This window comes from Megalobrama amblycephala, linkage group LG24 (genome assembly GCF_018812025.1).
Source record: "Megalobrama amblycephala isolate DHTTF-2021 linkage group LG24, ASM1881202v1, whole genome shotgun sequence".
NCBI classification, from domain to species: Eukaryota; Metazoa; Chordata; class Actinopteri; order Cypriniformes; family Xenocyprididae; genus Megalobrama; species Megalobrama amblycephala.
The window spans coordinates 15,843,244-15,857,488 of record NC_063067.1 but is presented as its reverse complement, the minus strand read 5'-3'; the positions used below and the strand labels follow the sequence as shown (position 1 = coordinate 15,857,488).

General features: G+C 36.4%; 1 protein-coding gene across 1 annotated transcript; it reads right to left on the bottom strand.

The window, feature by feature from the left end:
- Nucleotides 1–4,321: 4,321 nt before the first annotated feature.
- aldh8a1 (aldehyde dehydrogenase 8 family, member A1) lies at nt 4,322–11,916 on the bottom strand. Its single transcript, XM_048179082.1, is given in 9 exon segments — nt 4,322–4,895; nt 5,082–5,174; nt 5,176–5,208; nt 5,210–5,245; nt 8,922–9,178; nt 9,313–9,462; nt 9,540–9,695; nt 10,932–11,079; nt 11,663–11,916. Coding segments are annotated over 9 exon segments (1,464 nt in total). The 5' UTR covers nt 11,801–11,916; the 3' UTR covers nt 4,322–4,442.
- Between the last annotated feature and the right edge of the window lie 2,329 nt (nt 11,917–14,245).

Sequence of the window (14,245 nt, the reverse complement as noted above, 5' to 3'; positions counted from 1 at the left end):
ATATGAGAAATAAAGTCACAGATTTTGAGATATAAAAACGTTGTTACATAGAGTCACATTGTGAGATATGAAATCACAATTTTAAGAGATATAAAGTTGCAATTTTTAGATAAAAAAGACACATTGTGATGTATAAGATCATTTGTGACCCTGGACCAGTGGGTCAATTTTTTGAAATTGAGATTTATATATCATCTTAAAGCTGAATAAATAAGCTAAATAAGCTATCTATTGATATGAGGACAATATTTGGCCGAGATACAACTATTTTAAAATCTGGAATCTGAGGGTGCAAAAAACTCAAAATATTGAGGAAAATCACCTTTAGAGTTGTCCAAATAAAGTCCTTAGTAATGCATATCCACTCACAATAATAATTTTTTTATCTATTTACAGTAGGAAATTTACAAAACATTTTCATGGAACATGATCTTTACTTAACCCTTAAATGCATACCTCGGGTCTTTAGTGACCTGGGACGTCATTCACTACCCTCCTCCTCGTTCATTTTTTAAAGTTAGACATCAACCTTCTTGGTATTCCTCAATCAATTCATTATAAAGAATATAACAAGAAAAAAAATTTATAAAATTGTAAAAGATTGCCTATTTTTGTATTCATTTTTTTTGTAAAAATTGTATAGGGTCGCAAACGACCCGAGGTGTGTGTGAGTGTACGTATATTTTTTCTGCACGACAATAATTGAATCTTAGATGACAGAATAAGTGCAATTCACCTTTATTCCACAAGGTGGCAATCTTCTGATACACAATGCTGAAGTGATGACTCATTTAAAACGAAATAAGAGAAACATGAAATGGCTCAGCGATTTACTGCAGAGCGAGTACTGAACGCAATCAAATATGACTGTAACTGTCACTGGATGGATCTGGTGAAGCTGTTAGTGATCGAAATATTGATTTTGAAGATGTTGAAAATTATATAGTTCTGAGAATATGTTTGAGATCACGAATGGGCTCATATTCGTGACCTCAAACATAAAACTAGCCCATTATTTGCTGAATTTACTGGGAAATGAGCTCTGACGAGGACAGTGATGATGGCATAAAACATCTGCTCAAACTGAGACCTTTCAAGCTCCAAAAGGTAACAAAATACACTTTATTTTATTCTTCTGTAATTGTTACTCTAATATCAGAGGAGTTTTATATTATCACGACAGGTAGAGATCCTTCCGTGTTAGATATAGATCCGGGTCGATAAAGACCCGAATATGTAAGAATGATTGGTGAAACGGGTTAATATCCTAATGATTTTTGGCATAAAAAAAAAAATCAAATTTTGACCTATTGTTGGCTATTGCTACAAATATACCCATGCGACTTATGACTGGTTTTGTGGTCCAACAGTCAAATTGTGAGAAATAAAACCAAGAATGGGAAATAAAGTAGCAAATTTTGAGATTTAAAGATACATTGTGAGATATAAAGTCACAATTTTGAGATGTAAAGTCATATAACAATCCAATACCAAAATATCCACACCTGTTAATGACTATTTGCAGTGATCATTAGCAATCTCTGTGCAGTCTCTTTCTCTCTCCCACCCTTCTCCTCTCTTCTGTTGGCAAGAAGGCTGGACTGGATGGGTGGTACAGACACAATCACACACATACACGTATTCCATATTTTTTTTCTTTTGCAGGAAATTTACAAGCTACGTGATCTTCCGCCATTTTCTTCCTGGGTCACGCACACCAGAGACAAATTAATGAATGGGGAGAAACAGAGAGAGAGAGTGAAGTTTATTCAACCTGATTACACTTGTGATATTTCTCACAACTCAGCAATATTAATCGAGCCTTAGAAGCCCTCCACCCACTGAGGCCCTCAACGGAAAATTGCCCTGATATGACCTGCTGTTCGGTTCACACACACACACACACGTTTATCTGGATATTTAATGGGAAAATGCCATTGGTGTCTGGTTTTTTTATAGACTAACCATAATACTAACACTATAAAAAACTTTTTATGTACCTCTTCTTCAGATTTAGCGCTTGATTTGTGTTTAGTTATTTGTTCAGATGAAGCCAATTTTAAGGACAACTTTAAAAAAATAAATATGGCTTGTTTTGTATGACTTAGACACAAATTTGTGTAATAACATGGGTATTACACTGGTATTACAACATAAATGTGGTCTATGAGGACATTTCCTGAGTCAGCGTAATTAAAATGGCTTGAAAACATACTAAACAATGTTTTATTAAAATGTAAAAATGCAGAAAGGTTTCTGTGATGGGTAGGAGGATAGAATATACAGTACAGCATATAAACCTTACTCCTATGGATTGTCCTCATAATGATAGGTACACCAACATGTGTGTGTGTACACAGGGTGGTCCAGGGCATTGCCTGTGGTCAAGTCAAAATAAAAGCTGCCAGTGAGGGCTCTGCCCTTTGAGCACGGATGCTATGTGAACACGCAGAGACGTGACTGAACACATTCACAAGTTTCCCTCATTTTTTCACACAAACGTGCACACACCCCTCATTAACTGAGAAAACCTTTCAATATAGATGCAAGATATCACTGCTGGAGCTTGTGCTTTCCTGCTCCAAACAGACACGTAGACTGTATCTTTTTCAAACACCGAGTCCAGGCTATTTTTTTTTAGAGATAATCTACAGCAAATTAAGTACTTTAGAGTATTTAAATGCATATAAATGAATCTTTTCAATAATTCCCATGACTTTTCCTGGCCTGGAAATCACATTTTTTAAATTCCCTAATGGTTTTCCATGACTGTGGGAAGCCATCTGCTTGTTAGTGTCCATTTTTAAGGCACTGGAGATTCACCCTGAGGACCAGAGAGACTTGAACAACACAAAGGTCTTTTTTTTTTTATCTGTCTTGAGTCCATCACTTGAGCTGGTGTTCTGACACATATGAAACATTCTGGGGCACAGTTTTTGCAGAAATGTGTATGTATGTGTGTGTGTGTGTGTGTGTGTGTGTGTGTGTGTGTGTGTTGTGTTATGTGTCAGAGTCACTTCCCACACTCTGATAATTCTTGGAAACAGCACATTAATACATGCACCCAGCTGCGGGAAGGTAACACTCAAGAGTCTGCCGACCTAATCCCAATCTTTGCACAGATATGGCATTTCCAAGGATCTAAAAACCTGTATAAGATCTCTTTGATATCTCAATTGTTTCTCCTAGACAGCATGAGATGAAATAAAGAGCAAATGGAGCCCTCCTGCTTCTCAGGTTTTTAAATGAACACTCCACTTTTTTTTCAAAATAGGCTCGTTTTCCAACTCCCCTAGAGTTAAACAGTTGAGTTTTACCGTTTTCGAATCCACTCAGCTGATTTTCCGGGTCTGGCAGGTATCACTTTTAGCATAGCTTAGCATAGTTCATTGAATCTGATTAGACCGTTAGCATCTCGCTCAAAAATGACCAAATAGTTTCGATATTTTTCCTATTTAAAACTTGACTCTTCTGTAGTTACATTGTGTACTAAGACCAACGGAAGATAAAAAGTTACAATTTTCTTGGGCCGATATGGATCTCATACTCTCATTCCGGCGTAATAATCAAGGAACTTTGCTGCCATAAGAGTCAAGTTTTAAATAGGAAAAATATCAAAACTCTTTGGTCATTTTTGAGCGAGATGCTAACGGTCTAATCAGATTCAATGAACTATGCTAAGCTATGCTAAAAGTGATACCGCCAGACCTGGAGATCGGCTGAATGGATTCAAAAACGGTAAAACTCAATTGTTTAACTCTAGGGGAGTTGGAAAACGAGCCTATTTTCAAAAAAAGTGGAGTGTTCCTTTAACTCCAAGACAGAAAAGTCTTCAATCAAGTCACAGATCTAATTCATTTGCGTCTTTTTTTGTTCACCCAAAAATGAAAATTCTGTCATTTACTCACCCTCAAGTTGTTCCAAACCTGTATGAGTTTCTTTTTTCTTTTTTCATATTCAAAGATATTTTGAATATGAATATGGTTAACCAAACAGTTTATGGGCCCCATTGACTTCCATAGTATGAAAAAAAAAAAATACTATGGAAGTCAATGGGGCCCATAAACTGTTCGGTTACCGACATTCTTCAAAATATCTTCTTTTGTGTTCAGCAGAAGAAAGAAATTCATACAGGTTTGGAACAACTTGAGGGTGAGTAAATGATGACAGTTTTCATTTTTGGGTGAACTATCCCTTTAAGTCTCTAAGCTATGAAACACCAACTTGCAAGCAATAAAATTTAACACTGGTTAAAGGAATATGACCATTTAAGACCACTAAAATGATTAACCCACATTCGATCACCAAAAACACTATGAAGCATGTTTTCATGAACTTTATTCCCAGTCACATTATGTCTGATTGCTTCTGCTATATAATATACACAGATTTGAAATAACACATGAATCACAGAGTGATTCACTATCCCTGCATATATTGCTTCAGTGTTTGATGGTGATGGCTTTAACCTCTGTGAAGAAGTGGTATGAGTCTTTTCCCCCCTCTCGACCAATGCCAGAGTGTTTCATGCCACCAAATGGAAGATTTAAATCTCTGACCAGCCAGCAGTTGGTCCAAACCAACCCGGCCTGCAGTTTCCTAGCAACCCTGTGTACGCGCCCCACATCTCGGGTCCACACTGTGGCGGATAAGCCGTAGCGTACGCCGTTGGCCCGTGATATCACTTCCTCCTCTTCATCGAAGGGTGTCACACAGGTTACAGGACCGAAAATCTCTTCCTGCATCAATGCGGAGGAGTCTTTTACTCCAGAGATGACGGTGGGCATCATGAAATAGCCACCCGCATTATGCTGTGGAAGGGTCAGTTTGTCCACACCCTCCCCACAATGCACCTGCGCACCTTCTGTCAGTGCCAAAGCAACATAACTTTTAACCTGTAGGAGTTAGCAGGCAATTTAGATATTTTAAAAGCATTGTAAATATAGAAATATAATTTTATATGAACAGAGAGAGAGATAAAGACTGTGAAATATCTACTTCTACTAATCCCACACATACACTTAACATTGAAAACAGCGCATGTTATATCAATAGAAACATGATTGTGATTATCATCGGACCTTCTGTAGATGCTCTTTGCTGATGAGCGCTCCGTTGTCGTTGGAGGGGTCAGAGGGCACGCCAGTTTTCCACAGGCGAGCCGCCTCCACAAAACTGAGTGAGGAATTCTGGGTAAATGCTCCGCTCTAACGAAGATTCTGCTGGTACAGAGACAGATCTCTCCCTGAGAAAGGAGAGATAAAAGATGCAAATAAGTTCCTAAGTAAATATCACAATTATCACTGGGCTGTGTAAACTAATTATATATGGACTCTTTAAATATTAGGACAGCGATGATGTGTTTGTGTGTGCGCGATGTGAAGGCCTGAGCGAGAGAAAAAGAGAAAGAGAGAGAAAGAGTGTGAGAACACAATGTACAATGCCGTATTAACAATGTATGTATTCTGAGCGCCACAGTGTGGCAGAAAATGGAACTACATGGTGTTATCCCATTAAAAAAGGTTTGAGACAGTATAATCAACATTTTCCTATTACTCCAATATGTTGCATGTTTAATTCAGCAACTAGTTAACTTAGTTAACTAAAACTAAAACTATTTAAAAAACGTTTTTTTTTCGCTAAATGAAATAAAGCTGAAATAAAATATGATATAAATATTAGATGAAAAATTAGTAAAACTAAAAAATGTTAAAAAATTACAAATGTAAACTAAAAAAAAAAAGAAACATAAAAGCCAATTAAAAATATAGCTGCAAGCAGCAATTCGGGGCCAAGCCCCAAAGGGGCAGTAGCGCAATAAGCAGGTAGAGCAAAAACAGCAGAAATGAATGTTCAAGAACAGCTGGTTCAGAAGGACAGGTGGAAATGAAATGAAAATCTAGAAGTTCAGTAGAATGAACACAGAATGAACTAAAAATACTTGTATCTAATTCAAGAGGAATAAATATTATATTATTTGGATAAAAAAGGAATATATTTACACACAATTGATAATACCACCCAACACGGGATTCGAACCCACGACCTCCAGGTTCAGCGTCCATTGCACATCTCATTACCACTGTGATTATTGGCATGCCGAAGTTCATATTATGTGAAAATGAACTTAAAATGAAGAATTTTAATAAAACTGCACTGAATGTTATATTTAATAACTTTATTTAGATCATTCTGCAGCTCAATTGTAGCGCAATACAGAGCAGGAAGAGGAAAAACAGCAGAAAATGAACAAACATGAAACAGCTGGTTCAGAATTATGGGCGAGAATGATCTCAGAATGTACAGAAGCTTAGATGAAAATGAACACAGCATGAAACAAAAAGCATTTATTTCTAATCCAAGAGGCAATAAAGGAATCAAAACACACTTTTTCATAAAACCCCTCCACACGGGATTCGAACCCGCTATCTTTGGGTACTGGGCTCTTCAGGTACCTGGCTTTACACATTGAGCTACTTCATGACACATATTCAACCTGCCGTGGAAGAAACCTTTTAGTGTAAGAAAGAATTTACAAAAAAAAGCATTACTTGGCATGCTAACCATATTAGCATGCTAAGCTAACTTAATGCTAATGAAGCTCATGGCTAACTTGATAGCTGAAGAGCCATATTAAAAAGAATGACAACTGGTTAGCATGCTAAGCAATTAGCATGCTAAGCTAACTAACATAAGACAACAAACACAAGCAAGGTCACAATCAGAGATGAATATCTCGGGAACAGTAGCGAATATCAAAATTCCATTCAGTCATTTCTATGCGGCTCGGTCCAAAGATCATCTGAGCTGATTTTGGACAAAATTGACCAAAATTTGTAGGAGGAGTAGCGAAAAAACTGTTTTTCATTCACTTCAATATGGCAGACAGGTACATTTAAGGAAAATAACAAATGACACATTGTCGGAATCGGCATAAGCCAGGGAATAAAATGACATAAAGCATACACATTTTGGAAAGTGTTTTCAAAAGTTATAAGAGTTTTTGCAATAATCATTACATCTGTGGAACAGTAGGTGGCGCTGTGCTGAAACTTCTCAGGTACCTTCAGGACATTCTAAAGGTCATACGTACCAATTTTTGTAAAGATATGTCAAATTGTTTAAAAGATATAGCAATTAATGACAAAATTCAAAATGGCGGACACATGATTCATCCAATATTGCCAGAATCGGTATCGTCGGATTCGGCATGATCCAAGGAATCCATAGACACCAATATCTTGATTTTCTGACAAACTGTTTAAAAGTTATTGGCCAAAATAGCCATTTTTCATATCTCATGACCTGTAGGTGGCGCTGTTCCCAAGTTTGGCATGGACCCTCAGATCGTGGTCCTGATGAAGCGTACCAATTTTTGTTTTGATTGCTCAAACTTTGGCCAAGATACAGCCTCTATACTAATTTTGGGTCGACCTCATTAACTTCGTGACATTATAACTTTTGAATAAAGATGAATGAAAAAAATCTGTTCAGTCATTTCTATGCGACTCAGTCCAAAGATCATCTGATCAAAGTTTGTACAAAATTGGACAGAATTTGAAGGAGGAGTAGCGAAAAAACAGAATACTGGACTTTTCAAAATGGCCGCTACTGTAATGGGCGGAGACTTAATGTAAGATGTTGAGTAGCATCAGCATAATGAGATGAATCAGATGTACTAAATTACATTTTTCTAGAGCAAATGGTTCAAAAGTTATAACCTTTAGAATAGTGAATTTTTGAACTGGTGGTGGCGCTATAGAGTTGGTCCTAGAGACTCCAAAATTGGTCAGATTTCTAGACATGACAATCACTACAAGTGTGCCAAATTTCATCATTTTCTCATGTTCCGTTGATAGGGCTGCCATAGACTCCCATTCGGGAGGAAGAATAATAATAATAAAAGGGAAAACGTACAATTACAATAGGGGCTACAGCCCCTTCGGGGCTTGGCCCCTAAATATTATTAAAAACTATAACAGTGCAAATAATACTACAGTAACACTGGTTATTATATTATATTAATTAAAAATATTATCAAAAACTATAATAAGGCAAATAATACTAAAATAACACTGGTTATTATATTATATTATATTATATTCCAATTAAAAATATTATCAAAAACTATAATAAGGCAAATAATACTAAAATAACACTGGTTATTATATTATATTATATTATATTATATTATATTCCAATTAAAAATATTATCAAAAACTATAATAAGGCAAATAATACTAAAATAACACTGGTTATTATATTATATTATATTATATTATATTATATTATATTATATATATATAATATATTATATATATATTATATTATATTATATTATATTATATTATATTATATTATATTATATTATATTATATCTATACTAAGGCAAATAATACTAAAATAACACTGGTTATTATATTATATTATATTATATTATATTATATTATATTATATTATATTATATTATATTATATTATATTCCAATTAAAAATATTATCAAAAACTATAATAAGGCAAATAATACTAAAATAACACTGGTTATTATATAATACAATTAAAATATTATCTAAAAGTATAATAAGGTAAATAATACTAAAATAACACTGGTTATTATATTATTATATATATTATATTAATTATATTATGTTATATTATAGTATATAATATAACATAATATAACATAACAAGTGACATTTTACACCCAGTATTCATACTATATAGACAATTTTTGATTGTAGTTATTCTGCACTAGGCTAAAGCCGTTTAAACCAAATGCCAATGCAGACACTGCAGGATTTTGATTGGATGAGCTCAGTAACGGCATACTTTTTTTTTTTCTTTTTTTTGCAACAGAAAGCAATTAGTGCAACTGATGAAGCTATATGAAAATATATTGGTCAAGCTGTGCATGAGCTCACCTGATTGGAGAAGCTGGATCGTACAGTAGTGCTGATGCATTGCTCCATGTCAGCATCAGCAAATATAATAGCCGGGTTTTTCCCGCCAAGCTCCAATGAAAGCTTCTTACAATATGGCGCACTGCGTTCTGTTATCAGTCTTGCTGTAGCCGTGCTCCCCGTAAATGAGATCAACGGCACGTCAGGGTGAGACACCAAAGCATCCCCGGCTCGTGGGCCCGTACCGAAGACCATGTTGACCACACCGGGTGGAAAGCCTAGATGATGCATTTACTCGATTCAGATGTCATGTAAAATGTATGCCAGTATTAAGAAAAAACTAAAGATAGCAATGTACCCTGAAAAGGGCTAATTAACAAATCTGTCCCAGATACACACACAAATCCCTCACCAGCTTCCTCCAATAGCTGACACATCATCCAGGCAGTGACTGAGGTCATTTCACTAGGTTTTGCAACCACAGTGTTGCCTGTAGCAACAGCCGGAGCGATCTTCCAGGTCAGGAGATACAGTGGCAGGTTCCATGGGCTTATAAGACCAGCTATAGACAGGAAATTTAACATACATAAACTATTGGTTTACAATAGAGAGTAATAGTATGTACAGACTGACACATACCCACTCCTACAGGACAGCGTACGGTGTAGTTGAGACAGCCCATGTGATCCATCTGACTGCAGTCATTAGTGTGATGCAGGACAGATGAAGCAAAAAAACGGAAGTTGTACGCTGATCGTGGAATGTCCACATTTCGGGCAAAAGTTATAGTCTTCCCTGGAAAAAAAGAGAAGAAGAAATGAGTCCATTTCATGCTTTAAGAGCCCTATAAAGAACTGAATAAAACCAAATTAACTTGTTCAGTGACACAAAGTAACAAACTGATATAGTGTCAAATAAATTTTTATGGATGGATGGATGGAATGAATGACAGAGAGACAGACAATAGATAGATAGATAGATAGATAGATAGATAGATAGATAGATAGATAGATAGAACAGTAGTATACACACACAGTATATAGCCTTAGCCTATAAAAAATATCAGCCACTAAGCTCTCTATATATTCTTTCGGCTACTGAAAAAAAAAGATCTGTTGACCACTAGAAAGTACATTGCTGATTCACTTTAAAGGGATAGTTCACCCAAAAATGAAAATTTTATGTTTATCTGCTTACCCCCAGGGCATCCAAGATGTAGGTGACTTTGTTTCTTCAGTAGAACACAAATTATGATTTTCAACTTCAACCGTTGCATTCTGTCAGTCGTATAATGTGTGTCAATGGTAACACAATTTACAGTATAAGAGTCAAAAAACATGCACAGACAAATCCAAATTAAACCCTGTGGCTCGTGACGACACATTGATGTCCTAAGACACGAAACGATCAGTTTGTGCGAGAAACCGAACAGTATTTATATAATTTTTTACCTCTAAAACACCACTATGTCCAACTGCGTTCAGCATTCGCTTAGTGAGGTCTGATCGCGCTCTGACAACGACAGTGATGTCTCGCGCTTATACTTCAATGAGTGCGAATGAGAATGAGTTTTCTATCAGACCTCACTAACCGAGTGCTGAACGCAGTTGGTGTTTTAGAGGTAAAAAAATGATATAAATACTGTTCAGTTTCTTGCACAAACCGATCTTTTCGTGTCTTAGGACATCAAGTGCCGTCATGAGCCACAGGGTTTAATTTTGGATTGGTCTGTGCGTGTTTTCTTGACTCTTATAGATGGAGTTCCTATTCACACACATTATATGACTGACAGACGGCAACGGTTGGAGTTAAAAATCATCATTTGTGTTCTACTGAAGAAACAAAGTCACCTACATCTTGGATGCCCTGGGGGTAAGCAGATAAACATCAACTTTTCATTTTTGGGTGAACTATCCCTTTAATTCTGTCTACCTTTGGTCTATTGTGCAGTAGTAAGTCCTTTGAACTTCTTTAGTCTAACCTGTTTAGTGTGTCCTGTACTATGAAGCTGTAGTGTTTCAAGTGTGTTACCCTGGTCTTTAGACTCAGCCTGGGCAAACTCCTCCAGTCGTGCCTCTATCAGGTCTGCCAGTTTATTCAGTACTTTGGATCTCTCTGCTGGGCTCTTAGCTGACCAATCAGGAAAGGCCTCTTTGGCTGCCTTCACTGCAGCATCCACCTATGACCATTGAGAAAAGGTCAGTCAATACATTTCACAATTGAGAAGGGGGATGTCTTGCTTTGTATTGGCCATTGTTAGGATGTCGTGATAAAAAAAAAGTTATCTAAGGCCATCTTTTTGGTTCATGATCAAAAAATATAATATTAAAAAAAATAAAAGATAAACTTCTGTTCCACTGACCCATATGAGTTCTTATGGAGTTCCAGCTTATTTGGCTTAATCATTAGACATTGGACCTTGAGCATTTCCCAACCTTTTTTTATGACCAATGTGTTTACAGCGAGAATATGAGACCAAAGGTACATTACCCCGACTCTGCAAGCAACATTACTCTAAACTTACTTAGAATTTGTGTCTTCAACCAAATAATGGTGTCAGTAGTTAAATATTTGTTAAAGGTAAATCTGCACTTTTTACTACACTAGAAAGAACATGTTCAACTAGCAAAATATGCATGCAGATGAACATTCAAGACAGTATATCTATAGTGACGCAGAGGATAGATGATCATGCACAAGTGACATCTTCAAATATTTAACAAAACCTGAGATTAAAAGAGAAATATCAAGAAAAAACTCACCTCCTCAGGTCCACTGTCTGGAACTTTGCAATAAACCTCTCCAGTTGACGGGTTGAAAGAGTCTATTAGTTTGGAACATGGTACAAACTTCCCACCGATATAGTTTTCCAGCACTAGATATTTAATATCTTTTGACATTGCAGAAAAATTTGAATAAAAATCTGCTTTGCAAACAAAAGGGTCCGAGATGTTTGAGCACCAGTCAGCACGCTGTTACAGATGAGCTCTCAGCGGACTCTTTTGCAATCTGTTTACTCAGGTAAATGAGAGGTTGTATAGGAAACTAAATGGCTTCACTGGCAGACATGTGTCGACACTGATTAATTAGATCATGAGTTGGACATTAAAAGACCTTAACTTGCTGGAGGTTCTGAGATTATTCACATTTCCATGAAAAGGGAAAAATTATATATATATATACACACAGTTGCAAGAAAATGTATGTGAACCACTTGCAGAATCTGTGAAAATGTGAATAATTTTAACAAAATACAGGAGATAATACAAAATGCATGTTATTTTTTATTTAGTACTCTCCTGAGTAAGATATTTTACATAAAATATGTTTACATATAATCCACAAGATTAATCCCATTCATAAGTATGTGAACCATTGATTCTCAATACTGTGTGTGGTTATCTGAATGATCTACAACTGTTTTTTTGTTTTGTGATGGTTGTTCATGAGTCCCTTGTTTGTCCTGAGCAGTTAAACTGAGCTCTGTTCTTCAGAAAAATCCTTCAGGTCCTGCAGATTCTTCAGTTTTCCACCATGTTTTTGCATATTTGAACCCTTTCCAGCAGTGACTGAATGATTTTTGAGATCCGTCTTTTCACACTGAGGACAACTGAGGGACTCAAACTCAACTATTAAAAAAGGTTCAAACATTCACTGATGCTCCAGAAGGAAACTGATATTGGAAATTGATATTTACCTGTTTCAATGTTGTTATTTGCTTTTTGTTATTTGCTTGCTTGCTTGAAAGCTTGAATGATTATGAAATTAAGTAACTGCAATACTTCCTTTGTTTGTTATAAGATGACTAAGCAACAGTTGTGAAAGTTAGGTTTTTTGAGTTTGATGTTTGTAACCAACCACAAAAGTTAACAATAAGGATGAAGAGAGCATGTTGCAACCTCAAGTGGAGGTGAGTCAGACGAAGACTTCAGTGAAGAAGAGGAAGAGTGCAAGAAGTCAACACCGTAAGCGAAGAGGAAGGACATCCAGCTTTGTAAGCAAAAGATACAGAGACTGATACGCCTACAACAGGAAGACTGGATCATACAAGGCACTGAACAATTGATGAGTTATATGAAGTTGGAATTTCCCAAAAAGTAGTATAAAAGACTGAGGAGTAAAAGGCCTCCCCAGATGCTGCCTGCATTAAGCGTAGAAGGATACCTGATACCCTAATGAAGGGCACTTAACAGCATCTCCAGTATTGCTGGATAAAGCTAGATTATAGAGCTTTTTAGCTGAAGCTGATTTAAGCTTTATTTTGTTTTATTTTGCATTAACTGCTTGGTATTGTAACCAATAAAAGAGATATTTTATTGTTACGATTGCCTTGTTGTGAGACTTTACTTATAACTACGATCTGAGCCTCAATAAAGAACAACCACAAGGTAGTCTTCTACATCATTCCTGAAGGACTTGAACCTGTGGGCGGGTGAGTACTTTATGGTTTAGGCTAGATTTGACTTACCTTACCCTACCTGAATAATCTTAGGGTTAAAAGGTGCACTATAAAAAGTCACACTGACTAACAATATATATATATATATATATATATATATATATATATATATATAAGAGACCGGAAAAGTTAAATGTGCATCTAAAGGAACAGCTGGAGGACCAATTTGCAACTTATTAGGTCAATTGGCAACATGATTGGGTATAAAAAGAGCCTCTCAGAGTGGCAGTGTCTCTCAGAAGTCAAGATGGGCAGAGGATCACCAATTCCCCCAATGCTGCGGCGAAAAATAGTGGAGCAATATCAGAGTTTCTCAGAGAAAAATTGCAAAGAGTTTGAAGTTATCATCATCTACAGTGCATAATATCATCCAAAGATTCAGAGAATCTGGAACAGCCAAGCTCTTTTAAAATGGACTGTGGCAAAGTGGAAAACTGTTCTGTGGTCAGATGAATCAATATTTGAAGTTCTTTTTGGAAAACTGGGACGCCATGTCATCCGGACTAAAGAGGACAAGGACAACCCAAGTTGTTATCAGCGCTCAGTTCAGAAGCCTGCATCTCTGATGGTATGGGGTTGCATGAGTGCATGTGGCATGGGCAGCTTACACATCTGGAAAGGCACCATCAATGCTGAAAGGTATATTCAAGTTCTAGAACAACATATGCTCCCATCTAGATGTCATCTCTTTTAGGGAAGACCTTGCATTTTCCAACATGACAATGCCAGACCACATACTGCATCAATTACAACATCATGGCTGCGTAGAAGAAGGATCCAGGTACTGAAATGGCCAGCCCGCAGTCCAGATCTTTCACCCATAGAAGACATTTGCCGCATCATAAAGAGGAAGATGCGACAAAGAAGACATAAGACAGTTGAGCAA